Here is a 27,467-nt window from a genome sequence, read left to right on the forward strand (position 1 = left end):
TGGCCGCGTGCCCGTGCAGCCAGCAGGAGGGGAACACGCAGAGAAGAGAGAGAGCGCTATGGGCACAGTGGGGAAGGGCGGACGTCTCCCCCCCCTTCCCTCACCTTAGGGGTCTCTCTCTCCCTCGCTGTCCCCTCCGGAATGAAGTGTGCAGCGGCTGGCAGCGGTGGGCGGAACTTACCTCCTCTCGCTCCTGCGCCGGAAGTTCTGGTGCCGCACTCTGGTCTGGATCAGGCCAGAGTAGCGGCTAATCCATCCGGCGCGTGCGACGAGAGGAGGTAAGTTCCGCCCACCGCTGCCAGCCGCTGCACACTTCATTCCGGACTCCGGAGGGGAGAGCGAGAGAGGGAGGGAGAGCCCCCTAAGGTGAGTGCCCATAGCTCTCCCTCTTCTCTCCGCTGCTCCCCTCCTCCTGCACACATGGCCACTTTTTCTGGGGACATATCCCCCTGGCTACATATACCGGGACATATACCCCTGCCTACATATACTGGGACATATACCCCTGCCTACATATACTGGGACATATACCCCTGCCTACATATACTGTCTGGGACATATACCCCTGCCTACATATACTGTCTGGGACATATACCCCTGCCTACATATACTGTCTGGGACATATACCCCTGCCTACATATACTGGGACATATACCCCTGCCTACATATACCCCTGCCTACATATACTGTCTGGGACATATACCCCTGCCTACATATACTGGGACATATACCCCTGCCTACATATACTGGGACATATACCCCTGCCTACATATACTGGGACATATACCCCTGCCTACATATACTGTCTGGGACATATACCCCTGCCTACATATACTGTCTGGGACATATACCCCTGCCTACATATACTGTCTGGGACATATACCCCTGCCTACATATACTGGGACATATACCCCTGCCTACATATACCCCTGCCTACATATACTGTCTGGGACATATACCCCTGCCTACATATACTGGGACATATACCCCTGCCTACATATACTGGGACATATACCCCTGCCTACATATACTGGGACATATACACCTGCCTACATATACTGGGACATATACCCCTTGCCTACATATACTGGGACATATACCCCTGCCTACATATACTGGGACATATACCCCCGCCTACATATACTGGGACATATACCCCTGGCTACATATACTGGGACATATACCCCTGCCTACATATACTGGGACATATCCCCCTGGCTACATATACTGGGACATATACCCCCTGCCTACATATACTGGGACATATACCCTTGCCTACATATACTGGGCACATATACCCCTGGCTACCTGTTCTGGGGACATCTCTACCCCTGGCTACCAGTTCTGGGGACATCTATACCGCTGGCCACCTATTCTGGGGACACCTATAGACCTGGGGCTACCTATTTTTGGGGAACCACTGCTGTCAGATTGAGTGTATTTTGGGGAACTGCTGCCAGGTGAGAGGTGTCTACATATTAAGGGGGCATTCTGCCTATTTATGTGAAAAGCTGTCTATTTATGTGCCTCATGACTGCTGAATTTGTCTTGTTGCGGGCCTCATGGTTACTGACTTTGTCTTGTTGGGGGCCTCATGATTTGTTGGGGGCCTCAAGATTGCTGAATTTGTCTTGTTGGGGGCCTCATGATTGCTGAATTTGTCTTGTTGGGGGCCTCATGATTGCTGAATTTGTCTTGTTGGGGGCCTCATGATTGCTGAGTTGGTCATGTTGGGGGCCTCATGATTGCTGAATTTGTCTTGATGGGGGGGGCCTCATGATTGCTGAATTTGTCTTGTTGGGGGTCACATGATTGCTAACTGCGAGACTATGGAAAAAGCTGAATCATCATCATATGAGACAATAGCATTAAACCTACTTTTTCTGCTTTTTAAAACAGAAAATGAAACTGGGAGGTTCTAAAAAAAATGAATAATTTTTTTCAGGAGTACGATGGATGAAATTGTTTATCTTCACAGTTTATTTTCAACTTAATTTTCCATAATGTTCATGTATGAGTTAAAACGTTTGTATTTAGTTTAAATTGCTGTTGGCACTTTGTGATAGTAAAGTGACTTTGCAGTTTGGACACTCGACCTCCAAAAGGTTCGCCACCACTGTCCTAATCTAATGTCCCACCATTGCTTAGTTCATGTAAACTTGTCTCCACCCACGACCACACCCACATTCTGGTTCATGACCACACCCATTTTTCGGCGCGCCGCGCTACGCGCGCCGCATGACGTAGCTCCATTTTTTGGCGCGCCACACAACACCAGCCCAAATTTTTTACCCCGCACTTTTTACCCCCCCTGGAAAATTTTCTGCGGACGCCCATGGCTGGGGTAATCATCTCCTTAATAAGCTTGGTGAAGACTACATTCAGCATGGAGAAGGCGCTGCAAGCAAGCTTAGAGGAGTGGCAGATTTAGGCAAGAATAATGGAGAACCTTGAAAATTTCTAACAACATTTAGGCTAAGTTCACACTGATTGTGTTGCATAAGGCTTGCGACATACAAAGGCATAAGTAACACACACTGCATGCTATGCACATTACATTTCATAGTATACAGAATTACTATGTTAACATGCTTGTTACCACATTATCTAGAAATCCACTGTGGAACGTGCGTTTGGATGAAGTGCTCCATGTGAACATACTCATACAATTGTATAATGTGAATGCACCCTGGGGCTAGGTTCACACTAGCAATAAACAAGTGTTATCCCTTTGCTCCCATCACCATGTGAGTGCAGAAGGAGTGCAGGCTTTCAGCACTGGTAGGATCCTAGCATTAAATCTGTTAGACGTATTTTCCTTAAAGAGGCCCTGTAGTGACATATAGCAGAATGCAGTAAATTATTCACGATACCCACTTTTAGGGCCCTTTTCCACCTGCAATCGCTAGCGTTCACGCTGAACGCTAGCGATTGCTGAATCGCAAAACCGGCGATTCCCCCGACGTTTGCGGCCGCGATTTTGCTATGCTATGCACTGCATAGCAAAATCGCGGCAATTATCGCTCCGCCGCGCGTTCGCGTTCCCGACAAAAGCGAATCGCGGTAGTGGAAATGACCTACCGCGATTCCTATGTTAAAAAGCAAACCGTAGCGATTGTAAAATCGCTAGCGGTTTGCGGTTTTGCGATTCAGCCAGCGCTGGTGGAAAAGGGCCCTGATAGAGATTTTCCTGGTTTCAGCATCAGAAACACTTCCTATAGCTATATATTGCTGTATATTGGTATGTAGTCTCACCCTCCCAGTGATGCTTAGACTAGGCTGATTAGCTATTATCAAGCTATGTGTTCACTGGTTTCAGAATCCTCATAAAAAAAACATTCCCCAGAGCTGCACCTGACAGGACTAAAGCTGTGGCCACCTGTGATAAGTTTCAGAATGTAAATCAGGGTGAGGAAAGATTTTACAACGTGCAAACACTGACTACATCATTTATAATGTAATATATTGTAAAAAAAAAACCTGTAATTTTATTTGTTACATTATTTGCACAACGGTTCCTCTTTAACCACTTCAAGACCTCAGGCCTACACCCCCCTAGTGACCAGGCCATTTCTCGCAATGCAGGGCTGTACAGATTGGTCAGGTTGCTGCAGATTCCTACAACTTAGCACATAACTGAATTTTCCCTCCTATTGTTGTTCTTAATAGGACACTCTACCTACCGGAGGTTTCTGATCGCTGCTGCAACCTTTTTTTTTTTTTTTTAATTGAGAAAGGGGAGGCTTTTCCTCCCTCCCTCTTGCTCCCTCCCCCCTGTGCCGTCCTAATCGCCATAGAATGGTAATCGTCACTTAAACCCGCCTCTCATAGGCATCAGCCTATGAGAGGACTTTATTCCCTACCCAATCCCGGGAACAGCCGAGTGTCTGTTGTACAGCGCTGCAGGAGATCGCAGCACTGTGCAAACATAAACATAGGGGAATACTTTCCCCTTTCAGCACTAAACAGTCTTCTAGCCGCGATCAGGCCGTTCCCTGCTCAGCTCCAGGACTTGACGCCAATCGGCGGTCACGCCCATCGGCATGACGCGGTCGTTAGGTAGTTAAGAATACATATTTAATGTCAACCACTGACTAGATGTGTCACACTTTATGGTGTTTGGGTCAGCAGCATGGGAGCATTTTCAATAGTAAATACGTATCCTGAGGACAAGTTTTAGGTGTATTAATGGTCATTGGTCCTGGTCTGGTCTATAAGTATTAAATGTCATTGGTCCTGATAAAGTGCTGCTGAGAGCATGAATGGGCTGTTGAACTTCCCTCTGCACCTCTTATGTTCTCCTCATAAAACTATGCGAGTTATTTAATATTAAAATAGGAATCTTTTAAACCTCAATAAAAGAAAAGTTGCTGTTTAACCGCTGCAGTACCACAGGTTTTATTCCATAAGAACCAGAGCAATTTTCACATATCAGTGCTCCTCCCATTCATTCACCAGTAACTTTATTGTTACTTATCACACTGAAATGATCTATGTCTTGTTTTTTTGCCACAGATTAGGCTTTCTTAGGGTGGTACTTTTTTGCTAAGAATTATTTTATTTTGTATGCATTTTAAAGGGAATAAAAAAAAAAAGAAAAAAATCATTATTTCTCAGTTTTCAGACATTATATTTTAAAAATAAAATGTGCTGCTGTGGATAAAACCAACATATTTTATTTTCCCATTTTGTCCCGGTTATTGCAACATTTAAATTGTGTCCCCAGTACAATGTATGATGATATTTATTTTATCTGGAAATAAAGATGTATTTTTTTCTTTTAGTGATTTTTAATATTATATCACTAATTAGCCTTTATTTGCAAATTAGCAGTAATATACCCTCATATTAAAAAAGTCCCTAAGGTATTTATGTTTTTTTTTTCTTTATTAAATTATGTACTTTTATTTTGGTAGCTATGGGGTAGGGGTGAAAGGGTTTAAAAAAATAATAAAAATGCATTTAATTTTTCTATTTAATAGTGTGGAGGCTTCGTTCATATTGCGTTCCGATCATGTGTTCGTTCACGTTGGGCGTTTTTTGACGCACTTTTTTTTCCTTTCCCGATGCCTTGGTGGGTGATACGTTTTTGTTAAAAGCACTTTTCTAAGTGCTTTTTCCGAGTGTTTTTTTAATTCACTCCCTGAGGCAAGTCGGGAAGTGAACTCTTTGACCAGACAAAGAATAAATACCATGTATTTATTCTTAAAAACGTGAATGCAATCGCTGCACAAAGCGATTTTGTGAGTGTTTTGCGTTTCTCCTATACCTTCCATTAAGGGGGAATCAACCCAAAAATGGTCCACGACCGCACAGTGCTCGACCCATGCTGATATGAACCTTTTTATAGACATTCATTGCACAAGCATTTGGGGGGCGATTTTAAAAATCGCCTGCGCGTGAAAAAAGGCAGAAAACGCTTCCAGTGTGAACGAGCCCTAAGACTGTATTTGCGTGTATTTTTACTTTTTGCCCACAGATGGCTCCACACTTAGTTCCCAATAAGACGGGAACTAATAAATGTATCTGTTTACTTTCACTTTGAAAATAAAAGCCGTTGTCTCGCTGACATCGGTTTTTATTCATCACAGGCACAGTGATCGGGTTTGGGAACGGCTGTTTCCCATACCCCGAACACAAAATGGCAGGGTTGCGGCGAAGGTGAATTGGAGCAGCCCGACAATCGCGAACGGTGATGGTAAGTAAACATTATGCATATCTACGCCCCTGATCCACAAGTGAAGTATACAGGGATGTAGATATGCGTAGCAAAGGTACGGAAGTGGTTAATGAAAGTGTCCCATTTACCATGTGATTCAAATTCAATTATAAAAAGGCTTAAATCCTTGAACAGCTTGGAGGAACCCAGCTTTATTTTAGTACATGACGACTTTATGAACATGGTAAGTGGAAACAATTTTTCTGTTTATGACTTTTTCTTCTATAAAGCATTGCACAAAACTGTCAGTACTGTAGAAATGAATAAAATAAATCAGTAATTTAATGTTGTGTGTAGGTGTAATTTCAAATTCAGGTCCATATTCATTCGTCCACCTACGTGAAACTTTCAGAAGGCAGATAATGAACTGCTTATGGACGTAATGTGGATAGCTTTCAATGCATGCTAATACAGAATTATGAGTTTTACCCAAGCATGGTAGTAACAAGTCACACAGAGAAACAAATAAACTACTTGACATGATGTGAACATGAGTCATGCTAAGGACATAAACGATTTTTTATGTGCTGATTCTTAGTGGTGGAAGTATTAATGTTCCTGACCACACTTTATTCAGTCTTGCAAAACAAAGTGCACTAAATACTACAGGTCAGAAAGGCAGATACAAATGCCTTTCCAAGTATAGTTATTGTGGCAATAATGTAAATTTAACCATTTAACAGTTTCCATGTCATCTTTGAATATAGTATGTATGCATGTTGTATTGGTGTCACTACATACAATGCCTGTGTAGAGAGGCAACCATACCTGTGTTGTGCATGTGTATTCCAGAACCACTCTGTTTAAATAAAATCTAGGATTACTGTATCTCTCTTAACCACTTCCCAACCACAGGTCTTTTCCCCTTAAAAACCACAGCAATTTTCACATCACTCTCCTCCCATTCATTCGCCAATAACTTTATCCCTATTTATCACACCGAAATTATCTATATGTCATTTTTTTGCGGGACAAATCAGGCTTTCTTTGGGCCATACTTTTTGCTAAGAATTATTTTATTCTATATGCATTTTACAGGGAAGAAGAATAAAATTACAATGTATGTGGATAATTTTTTATTTGGAAATAAACGTGTATTTTTTTTCTATTTATATTTTATCAATAATTATAAGCCTTTATTTACAAAAATAACAGTAATATACATATTAAAAAGGTCCCTAATATTTATGTATTCTTTTAATGATGTAATCATTTTTTACGTGTTTTTTGGGGGGTTTTTTTTGGTAACTACAGGTAGGGGTGAAAGGAGTTAAGAAATAATAAAAATATATTCATTTTTATATGTAATAGTGTATGTGGGTGTATTTTTACTTTTTGGCAACAAGATGGTACCACATTTAATTCTTGTGTACTGTAAACAGAACACAAAATTGTTACGTGTAACGTTTTTCTTTCACTTTGTAAATGAATGCCAGTGTCTCACTGACACCGGCTTTCATTTATCACAGGCATTGTGATCAGGTTTGGGAAGAGCCGTTTTCCATTCACTGATCATGGAACGGCAGGACTGCAATAAAAGTGAACAGGAGCACGCCAGGATTGCAAAAGGCGATGTCAAGTAAACAAATATGCATATGTATGTCCCTGATCCACAAGTGAAGTTTACAGGGCCTTAGATATGCATAGCAGGGATTCGCAAGTGCTTAATATGTGATAAATGTCTTATGCTGGGTTCACTCTGTACCTGATAAAAAAAATTATCCTGTAAAAACTGATCCATTCTCCATTACAAACAGATCAGTAAGCTTTGCCTGCATCAGTTTTTCATACTTTTTTTAGTTCTGTTTTTTAACGGACAGGAGAGGATGGTAAAAATAGACTTGTGCACAAAAAGAGAGATTATTGGGTCTTAACCTGGATTTTTGCAATTATAGCTTTAGCTTTATTAGCACCATAGTAGCAGAAAACACACGACGTTTCGGGCATACGGCCTTTATCAAGTGTTTGAACACCTAATAAAGGCTGTGTGGCCGAAACATCATGTGTTTTCTGCTAATATAGTGCTAATAAAGCTAAAGCTATAATTGCAAAAATCCAGGTTGAGACCCAGTAATCTCAGTTTTTGTGCACAAGTCTATTTTTCAGTGCCTGCAACCCTTTTGTCTACCACAACCAATGGCATAGCAATCACCATAGCAGCCAGGGAATTTGCAGTGCTGGCTGTCTTGTCTCTCCAACTTCCTAAAAACAGACTATGGTTGAAAGCTATACATTTTTAAAAAAAGTATTGTAAAAAATGGGAATGTGATACAGCATTTAAAATACTATAGAGCTGACGGGAAATAGCCGGTCAGATTTCCATTTTATAACCAGTATGTTCAGTGAAAATGTTTTTGCCCTTGTCTCTATGACAAGTTGTCCGCCAGCCTCCGATTTGTTTTAATTGTCTGGAATTATTGTGCACCGCAAATGTGAATGAATACCATTGCTTTGCATAGATCCATTTACATTTCTGAAGATCTACTCCATTCTAACAAGGGGAAGGGTTTTTTTTATGGTAGTGTGAACCCAGCCTTAGACATGAAGGAGTCTATTTCCGATGTAGCTGAGGTTTTTCACATCCCACTCTCTGTCATTTTGATGTTCTTTTATTTCATATTGTGCATGCAACATGTGTGTAATTAACTGTTTTACTTTCATCTCTTATCCCTGAACTAAGCCCTATTTCTGCCTGCCAGTGCTATAAAAAAAAAATAATTGTAGCATTTATGTTTCTATTCTGCTTACGTATTCTCTGCACTAGGGAGCACCTGTTTATTCAGCCAAGTTATAAAATCAAATATACTAATAAATCAAATTAACAAGCTTAAAAAACAAAACAAAGCTCCACAATCCTGCTTTGAAAATAAATTGTATTTACAGAATGCATGTCTATATTCCCAAGCTTTATCTGCTAACTTGTAATTTAATTGTTGTCTCCTAGTGGCCGTTCCATCCTTCTGCTTTGAAGTTTCACTAACAACAGCACCAGCTTATTTGAACTTGGAGTGGGAATTCCTGGGTAACAATACATTAGTATGTTTACCTTTTTTTTTTTTTTGTTCTGATATGTTTACCTTTTTAACCCCATTTGTGAGTAGGTTAGAGGCTTACAAAAATTGCAGCAATGATTCCTATGGGTTAAAGTGGCTATCTAGGTCACCCTCATTAGAAGACAATCTAAATAGCACAACTTAAAATGATCTCCCACCCCTCCATCTCCACATGAGCACCTCCTAAGAGGAACTCATATCGCTGTAAGGTCTAGCAAAATAGGCTCAATACCAGAGGAAGTGTGCCAGACCCACGAAATGCATTGTAGAAGTGCCAGTACATACTCCAGAGCACTTAAAGTGAACCAGAGACAAAGCACCCTCATGTATTTACCATATATATCAGTGGGAACATTCGAGAAAACACCTACCCTGCTCTCTGTTTCATTCTTCATTGCTCAGCCTGCTTGTTAGCAGCCCTGATAAAATCCCCGACTGAGCATTCAGTCTGGCTTTGCTCAGGAATCATTATAGCTGAGTCATTATAGCAGAGCCAGCAGGGGACAGGCTTGAAAAGACATCAGAGAAGACAGCCTTAGCTATAATGATAACTGAGCAAAGCCAGACTGAATGCTCAGTCTGGGATTTTATCGAGGCTGATAACAAGCAGGCTGAGCAGTGAAGAATGAAACAGAGAGCAGAGTAGGTGTTTTCTCTAATGTTCCCACTGATATATATGGTAAATACGTGAGGGTGCTTCATCTCTGGTTCACTTTAACATTTAGAGGCAAAGTATAAATTAGGTTAATTACTTAGTATACTTTGATCAAGAGAATAATCATAAATGAGAATATTTAAAACTCTCTACCTTCATTTCAAACTTCATGAGTTCTCAAAAGGCTAAATAACACTTGTGCGAGGGGAGTCAGGGGAAAACACTTGTTATGGGCAGTTTGTTATACAGCACCTTCACTTTACTTTAGTTTCATGAGCACACTCTGGGCACCTTTTCAGTTGTATATAGGGTTGGGCTTGTCTTTCCGGCCAATGGGAAACTTTGGAGAGGCTGGGAGTATCTTTTGAGTTGGGATCCATAATGACCACCAATTTTATTGAGACTTCGTTCCTCCAGATCCCCCCTACCCTTTTTCTAGAGCAATAGCTCCAGCTCCATTGTACCAGTTATAGAACTAGTAAGTCTATTACCGTAATTCTCATTGGATATACTGTATACACACTAGCACAGGTAGTACAACCCAGATATACTATTCCTCCTGTGTTTCCGCCCCAGAGTTTGTGATGTATGTTTGTGCCTTTGTTCCTATTTTAATGATCTAGTAAATATTATGCATAGGTTATATTTTATTGAGTCTATAGGGCCTGGTACTCCCAGTTTTTAGGAGGCTTTGTTTGGCTGCACTGTAGCAAAGACCTGATAGCTCCACAGAGCACAATAGTGTCCAGTTATCAATTTCCAAGTCTGAAGACTTTAGCCTAGTACACATGAACATATTTAATACAATTTTGTAGCTGGTGAATTCTTCCAATTTCCTTCCCAATCTGCAATCAAACATGCATGATGGCTCTTTCTTTGATTCTTTTGTTTCTAAGCAACTTCCTTTCCCTGTCCTATTGTGTTGATTCACACAAACAAACAGTATGATATACATATGATTGATTGATATTTACCAGGATACCCATTCAATATTTGTGCAGTGTTCTCGTAGTCAGATAGTGTACTAGCGGCCCTGGTTAAGGGTTCAGCCTCTGACACAGGAGAGCAGGGTTTGAATCTCAGCTCTTCCAGTTCAGTAAGCCAGCACCTGTGTGGTAAGAAGACCTTGGACAAGACTCTCTAACACTGCTATTGCCTACTGATGGCGCCCCCTAATGACTTTGCGTCCGCTAGGAGAAAAGCGCGATATAAATGTTCTGTGTCTTGTCACTACTGTGCTCTGAGGACGGACATTATACAAGGATTAATCTGTGGTGAGACCACTTTTCATCATTTCACTAACTGGATTGACTTTTAAATTCTCTGCACAAAAAACTGATATACCTGGCTGTCATTGGGCTAGTTTTACTTCTTTATGAAGGGTTGGAATTGTTGGTCTCTTCTATTTCATTTCCGGATTCATATACATTTGCAACTGCATATGACTGTGACCTGAGCTAGCTGTTCAATGCTCTGCATACAGTCTACTAGATGGCTGCAATTAGGCCTCTTTGACTATAGGATTTCTCCACCTAAATACTAGAATACTTGAAGGACAACTGAAACAAGAGGGATATGGAGGCTGAAATATATATTAAAGGGATACTGTAAGGGGGTCAGGGGAAAATGAGTTGAACTTACCCGGGGCTTCTAACGGTCCCCGCAGACATCCTGTGTTGGCACAGCCGCTCACCGATGCTCCGGCCCCGCCTCCGGTTCACTTCTGGAATTTCAGACTTTAAAGTCTGAAAACCACTGCGCGTGCGTTGCCGTGTCCTCGATCCCGCAGATGTCATCAAGAGCGCACAATGCAGGCCCAGTATGGTCTGTGTCTGCGCAGTACACTTCTGGTGACATCAGCGGGAGCGAGGACAGGGGCGTGCAGGCGCAGTGGTTTTCTGACTTTAAAGTCAGAAATTCCAGAAGTGAACTGGAGCGGGGCCGGAGCATCGGTGAGTGGCTGCGCCAACACAGGATGTCTGCGGGGGACCATTAGAAGCCCAGGTAAGTTCAGCTCATTTTCCCCCGACCCCCCTACAGTATCCCTTTAAGCAATACCAGTTGCCTGGCTATCCTGCTGATCCTCTGCCTCTAATACTTTTATCCGTAGACCTTGAACAAGCATGCAGCAGATCAGGTGTTTCTGACATTGGCATCAATTCACTAAGATTATGCTGGAGATAATAAGGCAAGAGAAAACTTACCTCCACACAGTGAGAGAGTTATCTTATCTCTTCATTCCTTAAGTTACCTCCTCTGTAGTTAAATCAACTCCTCTGTAGTTAAGTTACCTCCTGTGTAGGTATTTTCACACGCAGTTAATTAACAGCCTGTCTAGAATTCTGGAGTTATTTTAAGGATTTAAGAGTTAACTTAAAGACAGAAGAGTTAACTTTAGGTTTGCCTGAGGTAAAATGTTTCCTGAATACTACATGCCTCGTCACCATGGTGATAACTATAGAAACATTATTAAAGACAGGAGATAAGCTAAGTGAATTGGGGCCATTGTCAGATCTGACAGGATTAGCCGCATGCTTGTTTCTGGTGTTATTCAGACACTACTGCAGCTAAATTGGCAGGGCTGATAGAGAACTGGTATTGTATAAAAGGAAATAAATATGGCAGTTTCCACATCACTCTCGTTACTGTTGTTCTTTAAATCAGGTGTGTGCCATTTTTCTTACATTGCAATTTACCTATATGCTCAACCTAATCTGATTAGACAGCTGCGATTGGGCCAATCTGATCTAATGACCTTGTCGCTTGTATCTTTAGTACAAAGTGTGCTATACAGTATATCTGTGCTGCATCCATATTCTGCCTGCTTGTTCATGTAACTTGTCTGTAAAATATTATATGGGTATAGTGCCATAGAAGGTAATGGTAATGCAGAAATAATAATAGTATTAACAAGACTAACATCACAAATAATAACTTCATTCATTCGTTTATGGATTTGGCAGAGTACATTCAGGGTAAACATTAAACAGGGATGTAAAAATAAATCCGCAAACTAAAGAAACCTAAGACACATATAATAGATATCTGATTTTATGATTAATATTGGCCAGCAGTCTCGTAGTTAGAAGATTCTAAATATTTCTCTAGAAACCAATTTGGCAGGCAGATAGACTCTTCTTTCCAGGAAATACTTTCTCTATACCGTGGAAAATAAAACAGCTGTCATTACCATACAGAACAGATGAAAACTGCTCCTAGACATAAATGTATTACTCACATTTAACTTATGTGAACTAAAGAGGCATTCTGATATCTATTTTAAAACGACAGAAGCAGAGCTGACCCGATTATGGAAATGGATAGGCTGGCATATTATTTCAGGCACTTTCCCAAAATATCAGTGTGATTGACAGGAATGGTCTGATTATAGACATCTCTCTTCTGGATCATAAGGTCGGGTTCGCTTTCAGCATAGCCAAAAGTTCAGGTAAATGGTGTATACTGTACAGTATATGCTGTTTTAGTAAAGAGGAACTCTAGTGAAAATATTGTAATAAATAAAAATGCTTACCATTTCTCAATATTTATTTATACTGTAAATGATTTAATCAGTGTTTGTCCTTTGTAAAATCTTTCCTCACCCTGATTCACATTCTGAAATTTATTACAGCTGGCAACATCTTTAGTTCTGTCAGGTGCAGCTTCGTGGAATGTTTGTTTCTTAGAACAGTGAAAATAATGCCTGGTCTCCCGGAATGCTCTGGGAGGAAAATTCCCCATAGCTAAACAGCTTAGACTTAGCATCACTGGGAGGGTGGTGGTCACATACAGCAATTTATAGATATGCAAAGTGTTTCTGATGCTGAACCCAGGAAAATCACTGTAAAAGTCAGTATCCTGCATAATTTATTGTATGTACATATTGAGAGAACGGATGCTCGGTAGTGGGGAAGAGGGACTCTTAGTACTCAAGGTACAAGAAGGTGGCTTGCCTTTTTATAGAGGACAAGGACAAGATGGTAGAAAATAAGATTTATCCACATTGTGCTGTGCCAGATGCAGCCCATAAAGGTGATGGTGTATGGGAAGGGAGGAACAGTGGGGACACAGTCACAGCTGCTGTGGACATTAATGCATATTATGAATTGTTGACTTCTATCAGAGCATTTAAGCAATTCAGGAGCAAGCAGTCTGACATGCTGCCACACAAGTGCCCCATGACCTCTGGGTCCATGCAGCTTCACTAAAAACTCTTTCACTCAGTCTATTGTGAGGACCTCATTTTGCACAGAGCCACTGTTGGCTGTGTCTATTACTGCAGTCCAAGCACCAAGTACTTAGAGACCCTCTGTAGTGGTCTTTGTAAACAGGTGAGCTTGATGTGCAAGGCTCCAAAGCATTACATTGGATTTGGGGCAGAGGTGCTTGCTGATTTGCTGCCTCCACTCAGTGGGAGTGAAATGGAACAAAGGAGGCCATAGACCAAAAACGCTTCAATACAGCAAATACACACAATATACAATTGTACATACTAGAAACCAATGGTAAAATCACATCGCATGGGCTGGATGCTCATCAAATCGTCCTTGGAGCAGCTTCCCTATCCACTCTGGCTAGCAGTGGAAGTTGTCCAGATATTAGATGAGACACAAGGTTCCGCACCAAACTTTCGCGTGGCAGTGACCTCACTATGTGTTTTTGGCGTGTCCGCGCTTTCATCTGGTGAGTCAATGGCGCGCACATGTCAGTAATTGTAAGCTATTACGAATGCCGAGTTGCCATGGTAACGCGAGTGTAGCCTCTGTACAAGTGCTCCTCTCTGTATTATTAGGAAGAACCAGAAGCGCTATCAGCTTGTGGAGTGAGGCGTAAGTGGTTCGCCCATTACTGTGGGTACCCAGTGCCCTATTAGCTGATGGAGTCAAGAAATCCAAAGACATAACAACAAAAGTTGTTTAGGTGATACCATTAATGACTAACTGTACAAGAGCTTTTTGCAAGCTTTCGAAACTTTAAAGGGAACCTTAACTGAATGGGGGGTAAAGAGTTTTACTTACCTGGGGCTATTACCAGCCCCCTGCAGCAGTCCTGTGCCCTCGGCGCCGCTCTGGAATCCTCTGGTCCCCCGCTGTCACTTAGTTTCATTTTTGACGACTCACCAGTCGCCGGCCGCCATGCGTATTATTGGACGCATTCACCAATGCAATTAGCGCTATTGCGGACCGCAACGCATACAAAAATACGCATTGCCGCATTCCGCACGCGTAGATGCGCCAATGCGTATTTTTGTACGCCTTGCAGTCCGCAATAGCGCTAATTGCATTGGTGAATGCGTCCAATAATACGCATTGCGGCCGGCGACTGGTAAATCGTCAAAAACGAAACTAAGTGACAGCGGGGGACCAGAGGATTCCAGAGCGGCGCCGAGGGCACAGGACTGCTGCAGGGGGCTGGGAATAGCCCCAGTTAAGTAAAACTCTTCGCGCCCCCCCCCCCCCCCCCCCCGTTCAGTTAAGGTTCCCTTTAAGTTTCTTTTTCAGGCATGTTTCAGAACTGGATCAGAACCATGGTTTTGATCCAGTTCTGAAACATGCCTGAAGAAGAAAAGCTTGCAAAGAAATCTTGTACAGTTAGTCATTAAAGGCATCCCCAAACGACTTATGTTGTTATGTCTTCGAATTCTCTCCATGACTAATACCGGACCACACGCAACTGGAGTCAAGGCAGAGGTTGACCATGCATTGCCAGGGAAACACGGGTCAACTAACTTAGCCCAGCATGCTGTCCTCAAAGGGAAGATTAGATCAAGTAGCTTGTCATAGAGATAAAAAACTTAAGTTACAATTAGTATATGACTGAATAATAATAAGCTGCACATATGGAGTGTGGAGTGGGAGTGAGCGTGACTTACTCCTTCAAATCCTCCCATATAATCTTGCATGAATGGTCACTTTAAAGATTAATATAGGAAAGCACTTAAAGTTAGAAACATGTGCCAACCCAGTCCCTCATACTGCAGAGGCGTAGCTAGGGCTTCCAGCGCCCGGGGACAAAGACCATTAATGCGCCCTGTAAGGAGGTCAAAAAAGGGGCGTGGGCATGGTAATGGGTGGGGCCAAATATACATGACCTTAGCAGTGGTGTAAAAGGTCTGGCAGGGAAGTTTGAGCTCTGCCATAGTGTTTCCTCCCAAAATACATGTAATCTGACAGCATTTCACCAAAAATACATGTAATTTGGCAGAGGTTCCTCCAAAATACAGATATTTGGCAATGGTTCCCCCAAAATAGACACAATCTGGCAGCAGTGGTTCCCCCAACATACATATAATCTGTCAGCTGTTCCCCAAAATACAGTTAATCTGGCAGCAGTTTCCCCAAAATAGGTGCCCCCAGTATAGGTAACCAGGTCTATAGGTGTCCCCAGTGGTAGTAACCAGGTAAATAAATAAAAAAAATACCCACAGGTCACAGCTGGGCGCCCCTAGGGACCCAGCGCCCGGGGGCACGTGTCCTACCCCGCCCATCCCTAGCTACGCCCCTGTCATACTGGGACCCTCCCCTAGACAGCTGAGAGCTTATACGTTTTGCAGGAAACATGCATGTTTCCTCAGAGGCAGTACTAAGGAATTGCCTTTAATTCACAGTTACATTCAACCTCCTTTATTCAGTGCAATAGGGCCATAAGGAGGCTGGATCAATATTTTAATGCAAGTAATCCTCCTGATATAAGTTTGAATTGTACATTATATAACTCCATAAACACTACTAGATGGTAATCAATTTTGTTTAGTAACCCTGCTGTACATACTGCATTCATTCAATCAGGCTTTTCATTGGCATTGTTGTTAGCATGTAATCAACATGTACATTACCATAACCCTTCGACACCTGTCTATTCTGAAGAAACAATACAAAATGGACCAACACTGGGTAGAAAAATAAAAATAGGCTTCCACTAGTGAATATTAACCCAATCTTACTCATTTTGGTTTGGTTTCAGTTGCGTGTTTGATATTTGTCCTTCTCTTCTTACGGTTTTAATTACTCGAGGGAAAAGAGCTGCACCTGAAATTAAACAAATGAATACTTAATATTTAAAGATTGTATTTTTGATCCACTTTTCCTTATTACCAATATGTTAGCATGTAAGAAAGTGTAAAGTTTAAGGAATAGCAATCATTTTACTCTCTTGCATTACTCTCCTATAGTCAGAGTTTAGCAGACATATGCATAATAATTGTCATCATTGCTCGCCTTACACCAACCGATACAGTACAAAGCTATGCAGCTGTTGATCAACCACCCCTCCTCCTCACACATGATTGATACCACTTTTCCCAATCAACTTTTGATCAATTTCTCAATGGAAATCACTTAAAGTGGACCTGAACTCAGAACTCCTCTCTGCTCTAAAAGATACACAACAGAATAATAACCTTTAAACAAAAAAAAAATCTTTGTTACAGCTAATACAAATCCTAAAATAAACCAGCACAGTTTCTACTTCCTGATTCAAGGAAGCAGACATATTGTTTAAAGCCTGTACATATGGGCTTATCTGCCATAGGCAGTCATGTAAAACGGGGTAGATCAAATTACAACTAGTGATTAGACACAAATGAGGGGGAATTACACAGGCTAAACTCTTAAAATTTGTACAGGGTGCATTTATGTTTGTTGCAAAAGGCAGCTGAAGATCTTCCAGAGCTATAACCCTATTGTGTAGAGTCTGTTACTAAAGGTCTGGGATTACCACCTAGATATGACTGGACGTGCTTAGTGGCCTCCTGCTGCACTGATCATAGCTGCCATGCAAGGAGAACATTTTCCTTGGCCATTTAGCTAATAAGAGCCTCATTTACTAGTGGTCTTCCAAACCTGAGAAGTCCCCAAAAATGTAAGTAGACTAATTCCGTTTCCAATATCACAAGACTAGAAATGGTGACAGTTGGTAATTAGAAGCAGGTAAAAGAGAGAACAAGGAGTGAGCACAATTACTGTACAACTCAGGACTAAACCTCCCTCTATGAACACATACACACAAGTTCAATATAAATATTAGATTAGATTGAGTCCAACAGGGGATAATGGTTCCCAAAAACTGCAAATTGAAATCAGGGTTGGTTGGTCCAGAGGCACTAGACCAGGGGTAGGGAACTTATGGCTCGGGAGCCAGATGTGGCCCTTTTGATGGCTACATCTGGCTCACAGACAAATCAGTAAGGGTTGATTCACTAAGCTACAGTGCTTAAGCAGCGCAGCTTAGTGTGGCAGCGCAAGTAAAAATTTTAAAGTAGTACACGCTACTGCTGTAGCATGCACTACTAAACTTACTTGCGCTACCCCAAAACTAACAGCTGCTCCAATTGTCCCACTCTGGACCCTGTCGGTCCAGTGACTTTGTAGGACGAGATCCCTGCACTTTGATTGGCCCAATAGGCTGTCTGTCACTTGACAAAGTCAGTCACTTGACAAAGTCAGCTAGCTAATTGTACAAGCTGTTAGTCGGTATTTCTCCTGTCTGGCTCTTGAGGAAATTGCTGATGTTGCTGAAACCCAAGAGAAGCCGAAGACGTGTCCAACACTTCAGATACCTGGCAGATCAACTATATACACATCACCATGGCAACAAGGACGTGAGCCCTCTGCTGCGCATGCGCACTGTCCCAGTTCGAAATATATTGAATAGCTCTCACAGAATTGCATTTTAAAATATGTGTCGTTTATGGCTCTCTCAGCCAAAAAGGTTCCTGATCCCTGCACTAGACGTTAAGAGGTTAATGTACTTGAGATCATCAAGTGACAAGTGAGATTTCTGTTGCAATAATTTTTATTATTAATTAAGTAGTTTTGCATATACAACAAGAGCAGTACATCAACTTATTTCAAGTTATATTCCAAAGGCACATCAAGTTTTTCAAATCCAGGGTAAATCTTAGCATAAAATATGGCATTACAAAGAATAATTTCACAACATAAAGGCAACGGGCCAGGTAAGAACGAGCTTGACTTCAAAAGGTATCCCACTCCATATGGGACGATAGTCCACTCGACCCTATCTGGCAAAAATGAATCAAATGTATGATAATAACACACCCCTATGACTTTTTGATCCCTCCTATACTACAGCTGCCCTTATCTTTAAAGAGAAACCGTGACCAAGTATTGAACTTCATCCCAATCAGTAGCTGATACCCCCTTTTACATGAGAAATCTATTCCTTTTCACAATCGGATTATCGGGGGGCTCTGTATGGCTGATATTGTGGTGATACCCCTCCCACAAGAAACTCTGAGGACCATGGTACTCCTGGCAGTTTCCTGTTTGTGAACCTTGTTGCATTGTGGGAAATAGCTTTTTACAGCTGTTTCCAACTGCCAAAAAAGCCAGCAGCAGCTACATCACCTGCCAGTAGTAAAAATGTCACCATGTGATAAATGTCAGAATGTAAATCAGGGATTTAAAAGATTTTACAATGGGCAAACACTGACTAAATCATTGATACATACTTATTGTAAAAATGAAGCACTTTGTTTATTACATTATTTTCACTGGAGTTCCTGTTTAAGAAAGGCTACAGTATTACTGGATCATTCCATTAACCACTTTAACCAAGTAGAGCAGAGCAAGTAAAAGTAAAGTACAGAAGGTAGAAAGAAAGGAAGTGAAAAAAGAGAGAGAAGGGGTGGAGGTAAAGAGAGTTCCCCCGGGGAGGAAATTAGGCTGTTAAAGTGCGCCTAGTGAGGGTGGAGGGAGCACATGTTAGTATTGAGTATACAATGGTTCCCATAGATTTTCAAATTGTGTGATCTTATCAGTTCCAATTGCATTCAATTTATCATAGAACATAGCTTGACCTAAGCGCTGTAAAACAGAGTCCTATGAAAGACCAGGTGCCTTCCATGCTGCTGCTATAACTTGTTTGGTTGCCGAAAAAATGTGAGATGCCAGTTTATATTGTTTTGTTGTAGCTCCTGGGAGGGAAAGAGTTACCAGCTACTGAGTACACAATTTGGTAAACCCTGTGCCACAATCGTCTAGCTTTAGCACACTTCCACCATATATGAAGATAAGACCATTCTTGAGGGCAGCCTCGAAAGCAGCAATCAGAGTATTTGCTGTTAAGTTTTGCTAACCTATTAGGAGGTAAGTACCACCGAAACATAACTTTAAGATTCGTTTCAATGACATTAGAACAAATGGAAGTTTTGTGTATATTTATCCATAATGTGCTTAATTCCTCAGAGTCAAATTCTGTGTTAAGTTCACGCTCCCACTTCTGCATATATGGGGGTTTATAATTTTTGGGGGCTGCCACCAAACAGGCATAAATCAAAGAAATCATACCAAGGGTGAATAGGTTGTGATAGCATTTATGTTCGAAGCTAGTGCGTGTAAGTAGGGACACAGACCCCTTGGCTAACTTTGGAATAAAATGTTTAATCTGCAGATATCTAAAGATTTCAGAATTGGGTATTTGCATCTTGTCAACTAAGATTTGATATGCCTTAATACCCGAGTCTGTAACCAGATCGTATACGAGAGTGAGGTTTTTGTCTTTCCATTTTTGAAAGGCTTCAGGGTTTGACAGCCCAGGCGGAAAAAGGGGTGACCTATAAATGAGGACAAGGGCCGATGTTTGGACATCAACACTCCCCCCTTTTTTGCACTATTCCAAATTTTTAGTGAGTGTACAATAATCGGATCTAGTATTCGTTTTCGGGCTTGGGAGTCTGTCCATAGCAGATTAGACAGCTGGACGGGCTGACATTTTCCTCTTTCAAAGGTCACCCATTTGAGAACATTGTCTTTGGCTTGCCAAAAAGCTATTTTTTTTTTTTATTTTTTTTTTCGAACTCAGCTTGGCTTGACCTCGCCCTTGCCAGACCATAATTTGGGCTTCATTGAAAGACTCCTTGTGTCCGGCTATTAGTTGCATCATAGTTCGATAATTAGTCTTATTTTTATTTAACCATCTAGTAAACCAAATTAATATCATAAGATATCTTACTAGGGCTGAGTACACTCTAGGCCCCAAAGTAAAACAACACATAATTCCTTCCTGCATTCTCTCACCCCCCCCCCTCCCCCATCTCACAGACTCCACTTTGAACTAAAACATACATACCCACCTCCATACCCCAAGTTAACCATTCATCCCTCATTTATTCCATCCCCTCCCCCCCTCATTCTTCTTCACCATTCAGTCCACAACACACTCATTTATCTATTTAGCCAGGTCATCCCTACTGTTTTCTGTTGATACCTCCTCCCTTCGTATCAGGTCCATCCAGAAGTCTTTCAGTCCCTTTATCTTATTTGGTTCCCTTATATTCTTTGTCCCCTCCTCACAGACCTCCTCCCAAAAGGAACCCATCCCAGCGAGCCACGTCTCAAAATCTAGTGGATTCTTCTCTTTCCATTGTTTTGCTAAAATATTTCGTGCTACCAAACTCCCAATTTCTCTTAATTCCTTTAGTTGGATATTCTCTTCGCTTTCTACAATTCCAAATACCGCTTCTAGACATCCTATAAATATGCTTTTTTGCGTATATTTGCTCCAGAAACGGAGGTGGCTCCGCTATTCTGCAGCCTTGTTAATCAGGATATATCTCCTATAACTTTTTCTAAAGAAACTAATATGGCTTTTATTTCTGTAATCCCAAAAGAAGGGGAAAACTCCGAAAATTGTAAACAGTATAGGCCTATATCTCTGATTAATGCAGACGTAAAAATTTATTCAAGAATTTTGGCTTCCAGATTAGAGGCGGCCACAGAACAAATAATGAGCAAGCAACAGAACGGCTTTAGGAAAAACAAACTCATTCAGGAAAATATCTATGCAGCCATCGGCTTTATTCATGACTGTAAAAAAAAAAGGAAGAAGCTATAATTGTAACAGTGGATGCCGAAAAGGCGTTTGACAGAATCTCCAGGGAATTTATGTTTAAAACCTTACAGAAATACGGACTTACAGAGAAATGTATTAATAGAGTTAAGAAACTTTATGAGAACCAGTCATCAAGTGTAAAGCTGAATGGTTGCATAGCAAGAAGCTTTAGATTACAGAATGGGGTACGTCAGGGGTGCCCGCTGTCCCCTGCTCTCTTCAATCTCTGTGTAGAACCGATTATTAGTTTGATTCAGAATGATCCCCAGATAGAGGGTATGCCACTAAAAGGAACAGAACTAAAATTATTAGCATATGCAGACAATATACTACTGACGTTAAAAAACCCAATAACTTCACTGAAGAAAACCTGGGAATTATTGGAGGAATTTAGTATGTTTTCAAACTTTAAAATTAATAATGGGAAAACTAAGATATTAAATATAGGGTGTTCAAATAAGACGAGAATAGCAATTCAAAAAACAAATCAATTGGGATGGTGCGAAGATTCTGTCAAATACCTAGGGATCCTATTGAGCAGCAATCCAAGTATGCTTTTTTCTGATAATTTTCCCAATTTGGTTAAGGATTGTAAGAGGATATTAAGGGGAGCTGATCGCCCCTGTTTTAACGCCCTGGGAAGGATAGATATTATCAAGATGCTAATCCTGCCAAAGATTCTATATGTGCTCCAATGTCTCCCGGTAGCTTTACCACACCATTGGTTTATGGATCGGAACAATATTTTCCAAAAATTTATTTGGGCCAATAAAAAACGTAAAATTAAATATGCACAGTTGATGAGGGAGAAAGAACAAGGAGGAATGGGTGCCCCGGATATCGAAACCTATTATAAAAGCATCCATATTTCAAGAGTGATAGATTGGAGGATAGGCTCTGAGGAGAAATTATGGGTTATGACGGAAGAGGGTGAAATAGATCTTAATCTTATATTTACATGGATACCGGGGAATATTCGGGCTATAAAACATGGGGCTACGCACCCACTTATCGGCCCAACACTTAGGACTCTGCATGATCTGGTGGCGGATTGGAATAGGAAAGCTGGTGTCTCCCCTCTGGTCACACTGAGAGATAATATGGAAATTCCTCCAGGTAACCAAAGAAATTGGTTTGTCTCTAACAGATTGGACAGTGAGACGCGGATTTTGGATCTAATGGGCAATCACGAGCTGAGAATCACTGGCTATTTGGGAGGGGAGAATAATATTCGCCCATGGGGTAGATTGCAAATTAATAACTTTTTGAGAGCATTGGATAAGAAAGGACCAGGTATAAGACAAAATATAAATATGGTAGAAAAATGTATTTTCTTTAAAGAAAGACTGCCAAAATTACTATCACGGGTATATAAATTTATCCTCGGGGGAAAGCCAGAGAAACCCCTTACGTGGCAAATAAAATGGGAAAGGGATATAAGAAGCAATTGGGGAAAAGAATTATGGCATAAGATCTATCAGATTACTTGGAAATACCCCAATCATAGGTGTCAACTTTCTCAATATAAAATACTGTCCAGATGGCACTTTACACCGGCAAGACGGGCTAAGTTCTCCAAAGACGGTGTAGACCGCTGCTGGAGGTGTGATCAGGAGGGAGGTGACCAGATTCATATGTGGTGGGCCTGTCCTCAGGTGCACCAGTCGTGGCAAATAATAGAGGGTTTCTGGAGCCAAAAAGCTATTTGTGCAACCTGCACCGCCTGGTTGTGCAACCTGCGCCGCCTGGTTGCACAAATAATTGCTCGTTTGGCAATTATGGGTCTAGTGCCCCCCTCCCATGTATAGGAATCAGCTTTTGTATGTGGATGAAGGTAGACAAGGGTATAGACACAGGCAAGAGCCTGAAGAAGTTTAGGGAGGATCACCATTTTTACTGCAGCTAGTCTACCTAGCCAGGATATGCTATATCTCTTCTAGCTTTCGACAAGTGAGATTTCTAGCACATAGCCTGAGAAAATGAAATATAGTTATCCCAAAATTATTTGTTTAAAATGAACCTGAGGTACTGTATGTGAGATCAGGAGTGGCTGATTTTTCTGGTTAATTCTAATGAAAATTGATGATGTGAAATTGATTGTCAGTTTCTTGATATATAGACCCAAGTAATTTATCAAAGTTCGCAATAATTGTTTTTATAATTAGGGAAAAATTAAGCACGTGTGTGATTGGTCAAATTGTTCAAATGTTTCAATAAATCAGAAAAAAATTATTATAATTCTTGAATTGAAAAGAAATATAAAAAAATTGTATCATATGTGGTCACTTTTAAACTGAACTCCAAGCTTAAGAAATCTGAGCATTGTATTACCGATCACCTGTCATTTGCTGTCATACGTTTATTTTTTTTTAAAACCTCTGCTTACCTTTAGGATCCTTTCATGTTGCGCCCGTTGCACTCCATCGCAACAGTCAATATAACCGTATCACAATGTGACACAATTATATTTCTATGGTACATTCACACCGGGTGTGGTGGGTTTTGTCAGGGCCTGAGCCTATTAACGCAGTTGTATCCGCTTCTGTCCGGTTTTCAGCATCTGTAACATTGCTGTGTAACTGAAAAGCGGACACAAATGCGTTAGTGGCCTCAGAGTAATAGAGAGCATGCTGTGCGTTTACTGGACAAAGTGCATGTTTAAAGTGGCAGTGAAGCCTACTTTCAATGTACTATATGCTTTACTTCATGTGTTACATTACACTTCTAACGTGCAATGCAACTTTTCCCCACCGTTCACCATGTATACTGTGTACTGTGAAATGACCCTAACACCATCAGTAAAGTTTTTGACTCATTTGCCCTATTTCCAGGACTATAGCTGTCTCCATCAGCTCTGGCTACAAGTCCTTTCCATTCTACCTGGTTCTTGCCAGAGTCAATGAGGCGCTACATCACAAGCCAGTCAAATTACTTTTGAGGTAACATTTATATTTAGGTAGATATATTTTTTTAAAAAATTGAATAAATAGATTTGTGCAGGCCAGGTTTGTACATTGGAGAACTGCAAATGACAAATCCAACCATGGTGGAGTAAGACATACGTGAAGGATTCCATGCTTTCCCATAGAAAAAAATAGGGTCTTGTTCTGCATGTCCACTAGTTGACTCTTGGAAGAGGCCATAAAGTGGACCTACTGTTAACAATCAAGTTAGGCTACACTGATGCACCTATGGATGAGGAACAGTATCCATATTGTATTAGCTCACATGATTTATTTTAATGCTTTGCAGTTGGAGGTCCCTAAAGGGATACAACCTATATTCATATGGACTGCAGCAGCCAAATTGCTGATTACTATACCACTACATCTTTTTAGAGCGAGTGTAAAGCTTCTCTTATTAGGAACTGCAAATTAACACTGTGGGCTTTCTTTTAACAACAGCGCCTGCATGGCCTAAGGGCTGCTACACAGGTGTAAGTTAGTAACCATTTGAAGCTAATAATATCACAAATGACACAGCCTCACCTGACATAGTAAGATACAACAGGCTAATTATTGCTTTATGGGGAGCATCATTCAAATGACATACCAGGCCTTTTCACATTGAAAATCGCAAAACATAAAGGCACTGTAAAGCGGTTTCAATTTTAGTATAAGATTGTTTCACATTGTGTGATTTTCTTTTTATTGAATACAATCAATTGCAAATGCAGGAAAAAAGCAGCATTTGCCTTTTTTTCAAAATGTAATCACACTCAGTACAAGGCTCCTTTTACATTATGTCTGGAGCATATCAGTGCGACAGACAATATAATTGCATCAAAACACAATGCAATTATAGTTTGATGGGGCCTTTCACAGGGGTAGTTGTGCAGTGCATTACGTCCCAAAAAAACAACAAACTGCCTTCATTGCATTACCCGGTAACGTGTAAGCATAAAGTCTATGTACTGTATGCTGCACTATGTGGATCACATCGAAGTGGTAGGCTGTGGTAGTGTTGCAATGCTTTATTTCAGGATACACAATGTACATACTGTGCATTAAAGGGTTACAGCAATTCTATTATCAGAGCAGCACCCCTGTAATTGGATAAATGCAAGCGACACAATAAAAGAATAGATCCTGAATAATGGCAAAGTGAGCCCTGGGGTCTTCTTCCTTATAGTTTGCCCTCTTCCACATATGGGGGCGGGGGGGGGGGAATTTTCTGAATGTTTTCAAGACCGCACATGGGGACCATGTGTGATATCAGCAATAGGTTTTTTCTTCTTATGTCTATATATAATTTTGCACTGGGTATATGTGAGATATTAATCTGTGCATTTGTGAATTACACGTTGCGTACCAATGGTACTGGATCGTCCTTTTTCTTTCTCATGCTTATGTTTTTAATGGGATGCAGTGTGTGTTTCCTCAGTGCTAATACTTTGCTTTGGAAAATTATTATTTAAAAAAAAAAAAAGAATAACAAAGTGACAATCATTTTGCCATACATGCCAAACTCTACCCCACAGAGCCATAACATTTGGCCCTCAAATGGTTTCCTCACTTTGCATTATGTTTGGCTCACTCTAGACTGCGAAGACAGGGAATCTATATTGGGGGTGAAGCCCTAGATCACCAGGGAAGCCATATGGAGGGGTAAATTGCTACCAGGGAATAGTACAGGGGATGGAGGTCAGTTTAGGGGTACGGCGGGGAGGGGGCGACTACTAGACAGCAAGTCAGTTAGCGGTAGGAGGGGACCACTAGACACCAGGAAACTGAATAGGAGAGGGAGGGGGCCACTAGACACCAGGGAATTGTATAGATGATGGAGAGGGATGAGGCTTTAGTCACAAGGGAGCTTTATAAGGGAGGGAGGTGGTCTTTAGACATTGCGCTTGGCCCACAACTTGGCCCCAGTATTAAATTCAATATAAAATGCTACTTTTATAGAAAGGATGCAGAACAGCAGTCTGATGGTACAGTTACACTAATTGCCTTGAAGGCTGAAATATGCTCTCACCCTTGCACGATATCATTATTGCATATTTATAGAACACCGTTCTCTTCCATGGCACCATACATGTCACTTACTATTCCTCAGAGGAGCACACAGTTTAATCCCTACCATGTCAAAGTTGTAGCCAATTAATTAACCAGTATTTTGGGGAGATGTGTGAGGAACCAGAAAGCCCAGAAGAAACTCACACAAACACAGGGAGAGCATACAAACTCCATGCAGATATTGTTCTGTTCAAGATCCCAACCCAAAGACTCTAACCAGGCAAGAGGGCTATCCACTACAGCACAGTTCTGCAACATACTGTATATCTTAAGTATACTGACACTACGCAATAAACATTCTGAGAAAAGTATATGAAGAGTTAGGATCAGCTCTCCGTCCATAACTATTTCATTTGAGTGAGTAAAAGTAACTGAATCTCATATGGCAGCTTTGTGTTTGTAATAATAATAAAATAGAAACCACAGCAATGATTACAATCAGCAGAATAGCTGTTTGATGGATAGTATTAACAATGCTGAATATTTTATTAGTTTTTTTTACGGTATTTTTGTGCATTACTAAAAAGAAAACAAAGGCAACAGATGTCCCTACTAATACATGATTCAGATGATATCAGATATTGTGGCACCTCTCCATGTTCCTGTCATGTGCCACAACAGACCTGACTTTGCATAGTAGTAAACTATAAACTTTCACTTTAAAAACTTTCACATATTATGACACAGATCAGGCTTTACTTGTGATTCATCCTCACTCACCCAGCCCTGGAGCCTGCTCAGCCCCCTCCATGCTGCAGCTTGTTGACGTCCAGTCTCCCAGGCAACCTTGTATGGGAGGGGCAGGACACCCTGTTTAACCAGCTCCTGCCTGTAAGCTTACCTAGCCAGTGACACATCTAGATTTCACGGCTGCTGTGCGGCATAATTCCACACAGATAAATCATAGCTTGTAATAAGTAGTTTGAGAATTTGCCAAATACTTCATCCAGCATCAGAATATTGTACCGGTATTAACCCATTCCTTGATAGGGATGGAATTTGCTGCAGTGTCAGTGCGCACATTCGCAAATCACGAACCCGCCATTACTGGCGGGACACGGTTTCAAAAAAGCCAATGGCCAGCTGACTTTAGGTATGAGCTGGACATTATGTCCTCTGCCTCTAATACTTTTAGCCATAGATCCTGAACAAGCATGCAGATCTGATGTTTG

At 41.2% G+C, this 27,467-nt stretch overlaps 1 protein-coding gene across 4 annotated transcripts in view; it reads right to left on the reverse strand.

The window, feature by feature from the left end:
- ERICH6 (glutamate rich 6) overlaps nucleotides 1–27,071 on the reverse strand; it is a 94,467-nt gene extending 67,396 nt beyond the window's left edge. For 2 of the 4 annotated variants that reach the window (XM_068279261.1, XM_068279260.1), the window contains exons 1-2: nucleotides 27,016–27,071; nucleotides 16,371–16,455 (exon numbers count right to left, since the gene is read on the reverse strand). In XM_068279261.1, the coding sequence (XP_068135362.1) occupies nucleotides 16,371–16,455; nucleotides 27,016–27,046 (116 nt within the window). In that variant the 5' untranslated portion in view covers nucleotides 27,047–27,071. Of the gene's footprint in view, nucleotides 1–16,370; nucleotides 16,457–27,015 lie in introns of those variants that run through there. The other 2 variants (XM_068279263.1, XM_068279262.1) reach the window with 1 other exon arrangement.
- Between the last annotated feature and the right edge of the window lie 396 nt (nucleotides 27,072–27,467).

Source organism: Hyperolius riggenbachi, chromosome 4 (assembly GCF_040937935.1).
Source record: "Hyperolius riggenbachi isolate aHypRig1 chromosome 4, aHypRig1.pri, whole genome shotgun sequence".
Taxonomy (NCBI): Eukaryota; Metazoa; Chordata; class Amphibia; order Anura; family Hyperoliidae; genus Hyperolius; species Hyperolius riggenbachi.